Source organism: Polypterus senegalus, chromosome 17 (genome assembly GCF_016835505.1).
Source record: "Polypterus senegalus isolate Bchr_013 chromosome 17, ASM1683550v1, whole genome shotgun sequence".
Lineage (NCBI taxonomy): Eukaryota > Metazoa > Chordata > Cladistia > Polypteriformes > Polypteridae > Polypterus > Polypterus senegalus.
In genome coordinates, this window is record NC_053170.1 from 224,147 (window position 1) to 234,684 (window position 10,538).

The following is a 10,538-nucleotide window of genomic DNA, read 5'->3' on the forward strand; positions in this document are numbered from 1 at the left end:
TAATAATAAAAAAAAAAAGTTCGCATCCAGTTCGCGGTTTTCTCAAGCCCACCTGGAACGACCGCCGGCAGTCAGTGGGTGTGAAGCGACAAGGACGTGAATTATGAATGCATTTGAAACCGGAACGAGACGGGACTATATGACAAAAAAAAGAAAAGAAAAGAAAAGAAGACAAAAGAGTCAAGAAGTGCGTGTGGTGCAATAGAAAGGGGACCTTGATGGGCAGCGGGAGCCGACAAAAGACCACCTTCATCTCGAAGCGGACCTCCCAGAGAACTTCGAACCCAAACTGTTGGAGCGCCCAGTTTGTGACCTCCGTGGCTGCAGTGCAACCCCCCCCCCGCCCCCCCAACCCCAAACGTTCCCAGTCAGATTCCTGCCGTTGACGAGTGACGATTATTCATCGCTGCGGGCGGCTTGTCACCGTGTCGAGTTGAAGACGACAATCCTGCGGTCCCCGCTAATTGCTGCAGCAGATGGGCGCAGTTTGACGACCATATGCACCTTGGCTGTCGAGTGGGCGCTACATAGCGTGCGTCTGCTCTAACGGACAACCGGAGCTCGCGTGTTTGGGCCCGGAGAGTCCAGCCTCGCGGCCAGGCAGGCTCTGCCAAATGACAACACCCAGCGGCAGCCCCCCCACCAGCGCCACTCCATGTGGGTCTCATTTGCGCAAACACACACGCACACACGCGACACCGCGCCCGGAGTCACATCGGAGATTCCAGGAACATGACGACAAACAAGCCAAGCAAAAAACTCGAGCCAAACTCCACCGACGCGGACCCATCTGGCGGTGGTCACTTAGGGGGTCCTGAGCCCCTGCTGGAAAAGTGCGTCCGCCAGGAACTGTCATCGCGCACAGCCAACATGCCGTCTCCCATGCCGCTCGTTTCCCGAGGGGTTCACTCAACTGAGACTCGAAGGAGTCGGAGCCCCGGGAGAAAGGCAGGGGGCACTCACACTGGGCAGCTGAGGGGCATCAAATTCCCCACGTCAGTGGAGCGCACAACACGAGAGGTGTGGTGCGGCTTTGGAACAGCGTCACCTCGGGCTTCGGAAACAAATTTATTTTAAACACGCCAGGCACGAATGTCGCATTTCAGGTGCCAGCGCCAGTTGACTGAGTGTGACCCGGAGTCATTTCAGCCCCCCGAGGTGTCTCTAGCAGCGCGACAATGCGGCTCTTCACGAAAATGCCAGACTTGTGGGTGCCGCCGCCATCCGCGCGCCTCAAGCGATTATCTGGCGGGGTTTCCATAGTAACTGGTGCCCCTAGTAGGCACTGAGAAGGAGCAGCTCGCCACCTGCCAGAGAGCGCTGTGCCCTCCGCCCTCGGGCTCTTGCTTCTTCTTTAGGACCCCCGGGTCTGCTGCTCGGCCCCCGGTGGCTCCGCCATCCTGTAGAAGAAGCGCAGCGCAGCCCCGCCAGAAGGTGGCCTGCCGTCCAACTGCCTGTCACCGAGGCTCATTAGCGAAGCGACAGGGAAAAGCGCCGTAATGAGAGCCGCCAGCGGTGCCCCCACCCTCGCCCGGCGCCAAGGGGCACTTTAATTGACGGCAGAGCTGAGCCGCTGAAGCGTGGTGACCGTGGCCGGAGCTTCTGCAGTGCTGACAGCATAGAGACGAGCGGCAGGCGAGTGCCAATCGAGTGCCACTTCCAGCGCCAACTGATTGCCTTCAAAGCGCCTCTTGAGCACCAACTGAGTGCCAATCGGGGACCAGCCGAGTGCCGACTGAGCAGCAGCTTAACACCAATCGAGAGCCAATCAAGCACCACCAGAGCGACAACCCAAGTGCCACTCGAGCACCAATTGAGTAGCAACCAAGCGCTATACCTGAACAACAACTGAGCATCGCCCAGGTGCCCAGTTGAGTGCCAACCAAGCACCATCCAAGCTCCAATTGAGCGCAGATCTTGCCGATATCGCACGTCCACTTGTCTCACCGGTCCATATCAGAACAGTGTGCCACTGCAGACCAGTCAACACTTATACTGGGTACCTTCTGCCTGGCACTCATCATCTGTTGAACACCATGCGGCGCTCGCGCCGGCTGTTTGTGCCCGCTGCATGCTGTCTGTTGTTCGTTGCCCACTTTTCAGCACTTTGTGACGATGCCATGTAGCTCACTGCCTTCTGTGCCTGCTGCCTGGTATCCAGTGCCCACTTTTCTTAATGAAGCGTTCTTAGCCTCCAGCTTGCTACTTCTCTGCTCAGGGCTCCTGGCCCACCGCCGGCTTTGCCGTGGCCACGCCATTTGTGCCATTTCATCTCCACTAACGTGCTGATGTGGACGGCGACCCTCACCTTATTGTTAAAGTGGCAGGGTGCCACAGGGTGCAGGGTGCGCTGCTTGCTCATTTCAGTCTTTCGCCAACATTTTCCTTTTCCATTCATCCCAATTCTAAATGTGAAAGTCAAAAAATGGCACCACGATTGCTGTTGGCCACACAGCGGAAACCACGGGACAAGTGGCCCGGTGCCAGCCAGACCTCTAAAGATCCGCAGTTTGGAGCCCCTGATTGCCCGCTCAAGTCGGCCCTGCATGGCGTCTGTCAAATCATCCGTCCAGCCGCTCCGGGCCTGAGAGTGGACAGCTGCCCTCTGCTCGAGCGCTCCGCCTGGACGGGCTCCGAATGCCGACCCCTAAAGGGGGACCAAGACCCCCGAGGCACGCGCAGAGCCACGGCACCGAGAGCCAGTGAACAGGCGCCCCGTGCGGAGAAGCGCAGCGCAGCTCAGCGATCAGTCCGGCCACTTCCGGCTTGAGCGTCCATGGCAACCGCGGCCGCGCAGGCGACTGTGTTTATAGCAACGCGGCTCTCGGACTGGCAGCGGGCACCATGGCGTTCGGCGGACAGCAAGGCGCGTGGTGGCGGTCTGACGCGGAGGTGAGCTCCTGGTGGTGGCTGTCACTGAGCACGGGTTCAAACGGTGGTGGGCTTCCGACTGCGGCCGAGAGGGGGCAGCGGGTGACAATCGACGTGCTCAGTTCTGCTGTCTTTGCAGGTTCCCCAGCAGCCAACGACCATAATACAGCAGTTTCCTCCTGCGATGCCCCCGGCAGCTTTCCCTTTCAGACCAGGACAAGTGAAAGAAGGTAGGAGGTCGTGAGACCAGCGGGCAGTGCCACATCCTTTGGGGGGATTACAGGATTAAAGCAGACCTGAGTTCATGGGCATAGAAGTGTGAGGTGCCAATGACAATGGCTGGGGATCAGTGGTGCCCATCAATGTTACTGCATGCTGCCAGTGGGTGTCACCATCTTTACTCAGGGCATTTCTGCCATGCTTGTCGGTGCCTGGCATTAGAGCTCTCTCATTCTGCCAACTGCCTCTGCATGTTTTTTGCCCACCTGGGCTCATGCTGTCCTTTATGCCCTGTTTCGTCACGCTTGCCCAGATTACTCCTCACTCTCACTGTTTTATATTCACGTTTCTCTTTTTTTCTCCAGGCTTAGTTATGGGCTGCTTTGTTGGCACTGCCCATTGCGCTCTTTGTTTTCTGTCTTTCTTTCTGCATTGGCTCTTTGCTCATTGATACCCGCTCAGTATTGTCCTGGTGCCACTTGCCATCTTCTGCTCTCTTCCTCTTCACCCCTTGTTTACTGCATGTGCTCCTCAGGGAGTGACTCCATTTTTCACATCACTCTTTCTGCTACTCTTTTGTTTCTCTTTATGTCACTTTCATGGTTACTGCTGCTGTCACACTTCATATCAATCTGTGTATTACTGCATGTTAATGTCACTCTGTGTGACTCTTAGGCCACCCCTTATTGTATTATTCTTGGTGTCACTCCTCTTCCTCTTTCTTGGTGAGCACAGCTCTCTGAGGCGTTGCATGAGGCTGTGTGCCCACTCACCCGCTGGCACTGCTCTGTCACTCTGGCCCTTTGTCTTGCAGATCTGCTCGAGCTCATGATGCTCCAGAACGCGCAGATGCACCAGCTCATCATGAACAACATGACCATGAGCGCCTTACACTCATTCGGCTACACTGCGGCGCCTCCTGTTGAGGTGGGTGCCAGGAATCAGAAGTGGGTGGCATTGCCATGTGGTTAGAAGAGGTGCCATGTTGGGCTGACACGGTCCACTTCATACACTTGTTTGTCACTGACTGGTATGAAAGAAAGGAAGTAAAAGTTTATGAGGGCAGGATGTGCCAGAGGGGAAGTGGGCATGGGGCACAGGGGGCAGGTGTCCATTAAACAAGGAAGTCTTTGTGACTGGCAGTGTGTGTTTCCAGCCCCCTAGGGTTCCTGTGATAATTGAGGAGGAGCCAGAGCCAGTGTACCACCACCACTACCAGCCTGTGCCCTTCCCTGCCTATCCAGCATGGCAGCAGCCCTGGCGACCTGCAAAAACACAACCAGAGGCTGCAGTGCGCCACATGAATCAGGACTCACCCGCTACCACAAACAGAGACAGGTGAGTGTCGGACACAGCAGGTGAAGACACACTGGCACACTTTAGTGCCTGGGCGCAGCTGGCACAGATGGCTCTTGATCACTCATTGATTGTTTTGTTTTCACTTTTTCCAGGAAGGCTGTGCCTCCTCCACCACCCCCCAGTGCAACAAGGACTGTAGGAGCAGACATCCCACCGGCATCAGGTACGCCAGGGCACACATGGTCGACACTGGGCATTGTGTGTGTTCTAATTGGATTTGCTCTTTGATGAGCTTTGTGCTCACTGTATTAGATAAGAGGTTAAGGAGATTTGTGAGGCAGGGGATCGATGAGCTTGGCACAAGTGCCATTGATGCCCCTGACTCGTGTGTTTTTGGGTTCTTACAGAGTATTACGATGTTACCGAGGGGCGGCTGTAACTGGATGCCATCCCAGAGACTGCCGTGAAGGCTTGAGAGACAACGGTACCAAGTGTCCCTGGAGGGACATGCCAGCAGTGACAGTCCTTCACTGACAGAATCCAGTTAGATAGCTGGCATCATACCCAAAGGCCATAGTAGTGACATAGCAATAAGGACACAATGGTGACAATCCAGAGGCTCCTCGGTGACCCAGCGACTGTGGCAGCTGGATGGAAGGGCATGGACACTCAGCAGGGTCATCCTGCAGTGCCACTGTGCCAAGGAATTAGTAAGTGGGCATCCTGGGATAGTGTGCCCAAGCACAGGCTTCTCTGCCAGTGGCACACTGAAGGGCACAGTATCTCTACATGACATCTTCTCTCCTTTAAAGCGTCGCCCATCCTGCTTTTGCTGAGGTCTGCACTCAATCAGCAGACGTCCATTTCTCCTTCCTGGAATTCCCACCCGGCCATGGGCACAAGGAGACGCCTGTGGGGGTCTTCTTACCTTAATAAACACACAAACTGTCCGGCTTTGTCCCGCGTCTATTCATTGCCAAGCCCGTGGGGTTTGCCCAAAAGGTGGCACTCTTCTGTGGTGATGAGCTCAGAAATCTGACGTCTCCCAAGCCACAGCCTCATAGTGCCTGCTGGAGCCTGGCAGACATGACACATGTGCCACCACACATGCAGAACGTCACAGTCCAATGTGCTCGGGGTCACTTCGTCCTCCCAGTGTCTGCTCTACGGAAACAAAATGGCAGCTCAGCGTCCCAAAGCAAACGGCGTAAAGGTCGAGCCCACTGGTACTGAGAGGCTCCAGTCCAGCAGGGCCACCATGGTGTCAGAATATGTGCCATCTAGAATTGTCCAAAGGGAGGGTACGACGCGGTCCCAAAGTGTGTGGACATCAGGCTTTGGAAGTTCCCAAGAAGGTGGCCATGCTGAGCTGCTCCAAATGACACTTCACGTCATATTCACAATGGGGGCATCAGAAGGGGCTGCCAGCGCATCCCTCCTGGCCATTCTTGTGCTGACCTCAAGTTGTGGAGGGTCACCTGGCCTGCTCAGGGCTTTAAGGGCCAATGAGCCATGAAGAAGGACGCTGGCTTTAAGACCCAAATGTCAGGGCTGGAGAACCTTGACAGTCTGTGTAAAGTCACAATGGAATGACATACCTGGAAGGACACACGGACCGGGATCTCTTCATCCAAAGGGTGGCGAGGGCAGGCGTGGTCTTCAGCTGAAAGGGGCCGTTAAGTGGCAATGACGGGGATGGCCGCGGATCCAAAGTGCTAAGAGTTCCACATCGTTCACTTCACTAAGGGTGTCTGTCCATCTCGACATTCTGTCCCCACCTTACATGCCCCCCGTGTGTGTGGACATGTGTGTCCTTCCTGCAGTCTGAAAGCCCATGAGGGTCTGCCTGGCATGTTCTTCAGGCAAAACAGATGACTAACGCAAGACCTACCACATGAGCCAGGTGGCTTTGTGAGAGGTGACTTTGGGCCACAGGCTGCTGGGGGGTAATCTGGGGGTCCCTGAGAAAATGCTTGATCATCAAACACGCAAGGAGGCCACCGAGCTCAAGTGGACACATTGGCATTGTGACCCTTCAGGTGCTTTGGGTTTGACCCACCATAGCCTGTGGGGACTTTGCAGGATCTTCCTGTGACCATCAGGCTGTCATTTTCCAGGGCATGCAGGTCAGTTTGCTGCCCAGTGTGAACAGATGCACCATGTGAAGGATTGGCACTCCATCCTGGTTTGGGTTCCATTTTGAAACTGATGTTACAGAGTCGTGCAGATTTCTTATGCCACCTCAGGGTCAGCTACATGTTTTACCAAAGACCAGCCAGTCTGCGCTGACCACAACAGCGTTTCACTTCCAATGATTCTGCCTTCTTATAAGCAAACGATGAACTGGACATGCGTGTGACTGCGTGTGACAGGTGGCCTGGTCACGGCTGGCCCTGAAGTGGACAGAGCTGGCCGGCCGTATTCTGCTTGGATTTGACTCGGCCGCGGCTAGTGACCATGCTGAAGTGTGCACAGGGGCGTGGCCACTGAAAAGGGGGCGTGTTCTTATGTGGGAGAGGGGGCGTGTCTCTGAGCCATTCCTAAATACAGATTTGCATAACTGAAGCAAAGGCATCTTCACTTGGACAGATTGACCAGTCGTGAGGGGCTGAGCTGTGGCCCCCAGTGCCAAACTGAATGACAGGGAAGCACAATAGGGGATCCGAGGTCACCAGAAGTGGTCTCCTTTATGACAGCAGATATGCAGGCAGATATGCAGGCGGACAGCGAGGGGACGACTCAGGGGGATCTGACAAGATCAAGGAGTTCCTGAGCCCATAAAGGCGTCAAAGGTAAGAAACACAAGTGAGAAGGTCCTCACCATGCCAACACCTTCAAGAAGTGAATGCTGAGCCAGCGTGTGCCCAGTTGGCATCCTTTGTTACACAACAAGCCTTGCATGAACGTACGCAGGTCTTAATAAGAGATAACAGGAAGTGCGGACATATCTACAGTGGGGTCTGTCACGTCTGGCTGTGTGGCAGCCTTGTGCTAAGTTTGGTTTTTCTTTTGTCAAGCAACACCTCATCATGACAGAGCCAAGTCAGAATTTCAGGAATGTCTGCAAATTCATTAAAGATAAAAATTGTGAAATATGCCATTGGCACGAGCCCACTCTAGTGATCACCACCGAGATGTTTCTACACCTTGTCCAGGGGCCTACCTGTGGTCAATGCAATTGAGTGGCCTCATTAGTAAAGGTGGCACCCACCTGTCTGCCGAAGCTCCACCAGGAGGTCCAAGGTGGTCCGAGGATTGTGTCGAGGCGCAGATCTGCAGAAGGCTCCTTCTGGGACGGTGCGGAGTGGCTCCCTGCTCCCTCGCTCGACCTGACACAGACGAGCAGGGTAGGTGACATCATAAATAATCCAAAAAGTTAAAACCAAGTCAAGTCAAGTTGGGGAGCATACACTGGTACAGCGTGTTGCCGCACCCACCACACGTCGAAACAGCTCGGCATCCCAGTGGGCATCCCCCCCAGGCAGACACGCTGTCCAGTCCCACCCTCTATCTGCCGCAGCCAGGTGTTACATGGGCGACCCCTTGGCCTGGTCCAGCCACTTGGGTCCCCAACAATGAGGATCCTATGAGCCAGATCACCCTCGGGTAACACAAAGTCAAACCAGCGGCACGCAAGGAGACCCACATGAAGGAGTCCAGTCTTCGTCTCAGGTCATTGGATAGCGCCCATGTCTCACCAGCATATAGTAACACAGGAAGCACCAGGACTCTAAAGACTTGGACCTGAGACATTGGGATCACCGCACACCCCTATCCAGTGACCTCATGACCCCCCAAGCTCTCCCAATCCGTACTGACTTCACAGGAAGAGTCCCCAGAGTCACATGAATGTCACTGCTGAGGTAAGTAAACCTCTCGACGACGAGGTCGACACTCTCTCCGCAGACAGACACGCTGCTGATGGCCGTGCCCAAGAGGTCATTAAAGGCCTGGATGTTGGTTTTTATCGGACCCTCGCAAGCCCAGACACTCAGACTCCTTACTTAGTCTCTCAAGACCCCCGATCAGAGCCTCCATTGACTCCACGAAGATCCCAGCATCGTCAGCAAAGTCAAGATCCGTGAAACTTTCTTCACCTACAGATGACCCCCAGCCGCTGGACCCCACGACCCTGACCAACACCCAGTCCATGTGATCACTGAACAGAGGAGGAGCAGCACAGACCCCTGACGGACCCCAGAATCAACTGGGAAAAACACGGAGGTCCTGCCTCCACTCTGCACAGCACTCACAGTACCAGTGTGCAGGCCGGCCATGATGTCCAGCGACCTCGAGGGGTTCCCACAAACACTCGGGACGTCCCACAGGGCAGCTCGATCAACTGAGTCGAATGCTTTGCAAAAATCAACAAAGGCTGCTAAGAAACTCAGCCGATATTCGTGTTTGCGCTCCATGAGAACCCTCAGTGCCAGGATGCGGTCGATGGCTGACTTCTTAGGCGTAAAACCAGACTGTTCCGGTCACTGGAAGGTGAGCAAGTGATCACGGATCCTATCGAGGACGACCCTAACAAGGACCTTACCTGGCACCGAGAGCAGTGTTTTCCCCCCGTAGTTGCCAGGTGATCACCCTTCCCTTTCCAGATAGAGACGACAAGTCCCGTTTTTCAGTCAGTTGGGATGATGCCAGTCTCCCAAATGGAAGCAAAGATTGCTTGCAGTGCCAGCAGGACAGCCTTACCACCAACCTGGAGAAGGTCACCCCAGATACCACAGATCCCTGCAGCCTTCCCCCCCCCAAGCTGGTTCACCACCTGTGCCATCTCAGTGAGACTGGGGGGTTCACAGCTAATTAGAGGATCAGCCTCAAGGACTGTGAACCAGAGATGTCCAACGTCCTAGACGGAGGATCAGCTCTGAACAACGGCTCACAGTAGCCAGCCCAGCGGGTCACAACTGCAGTGTCATCCGTAAGGACCGTCCCATCAGCCACCCTGACTGCGACTCTCCGAGGATCAGATTCGGATGTGCGTAATGCTTCGATTCCTCTGTAGGCAGGACGTGGGTCGCTAGACCACAGATGGCGTGTCACCTGCTCACAGATTCCTCTAACAGACGCCTCTTTATCTGCCCTCAGGCCACTCGCAGTCGTCCTTCTCAGTTCCTGGTCCAGACCAGAGTTGCCATTGAGCCGTGCGCTGCAACTGCTCTCGATGATATCCAGGGTGCCCTGTGAGATGAAACACCAACACAACCCTCAGCAGCCTTCAGGGTCTTGTCACGGAGGGTCTCCCACATCACATTAGGATCGGGAGTCGTACCCAAATCTGAAAGTTCACAACACAAACTGCGTGCAGACTCGTTACAAACAGCCTGGTCATGGAGTCTCATTTTCCTAGTAGGTGGTCACCCACTGGACCTCAGCTGGATCCTAAGAGTAGCAGCAACAAGTCTGTGGTCAGAATTCACAAACTGGGCACTTCTGTAGACCCTACAGCGATGTGATCGATCTCCTTCATCGCACCACCAGTATTGGAGTACCAAGTCCAACGATGCGGTCCAGGGCACTGGAACCAGGAAATCATAAATATTCCATAAAGTTAAAACCAAATTCAAATAAATATCCAATAAATCCAGCATCAAACACTCGTTTAAAAACTCATGAGCTCGGGTGCGGCCCCCTAAACTCCGCCGGCTCTCCCTGTTAGGATCTTGAAGGGAGTGTGGAGAGACGTCAAGCAGCAGGTGTCCTGGCCCTGCTGCCAATACCCCCGAACGTTCCACGGGCTACCAGCGAGCCCAACTCCCTCCACCTCCCGCTGCCATCCCCGGCCTTGTGAGGGCGCCCACCTGGAGTATCTCAGCCCCTGCCATCCCAGGAGCTCTTTGCTCTCGCTCTTCTCCCGTCTTTGACCTCCATCTCTGTTTCTCTTTCTGTCCTCTCTTCATCTGGTGAATCTGCCTAACTGGGTGCAGGTGTGACACGCTGCCACCTCAGGGGCGCGAATGAGGTACCATCCCTGGAGTGGCACCCGCTCACACACCCGCTCATGTTGGTGTATTCAGAATCTGCCATTTATCACACCTCCGTAGTTCTTACATGGAAGAAGTCTGGAACGATTATAGCTTTACTCAGAGCTGGCCAAAGTCAGCAATTGGAGGAGAAGCACCTTGGAAAGTAAGATGGTC

At 54.8% G+C, this 10,538-nt stretch overlaps 1 protein-coding gene across 1 annotated transcript; it reads left to right on the forward strand.

The window, feature by feature from the left end:
* Nucleotides 1–2,708: 2,708 nt before the first annotated feature.
* Nucleotides 2,709–5,339, forward strand: LOC120518179 (proline-rich protein 29-like). The gene is made up of 6 exons (XM_039740819.1): nucleotides 2,709–2,892; nucleotides 3,011–3,101; nucleotides 3,905–4,017; nucleotides 4,247–4,428; nucleotides 4,542–4,612; nucleotides 4,797–5,339. The coding sequence occupies exons 1-6, from the start codon at nucleotides 2,845–2,847 to the stop codon at nucleotides 4,826–4,828; spliced, it is 537 nt and encodes a 178-aa protein (XP_039596753.1). The 5' UTR covers nucleotides 2,709–2,844; the 3' UTR covers nucleotides 4,829–5,339.
* The last annotated feature ends 5,199 nt before the right edge of the window (nucleotides 5,340–10,538 follow it).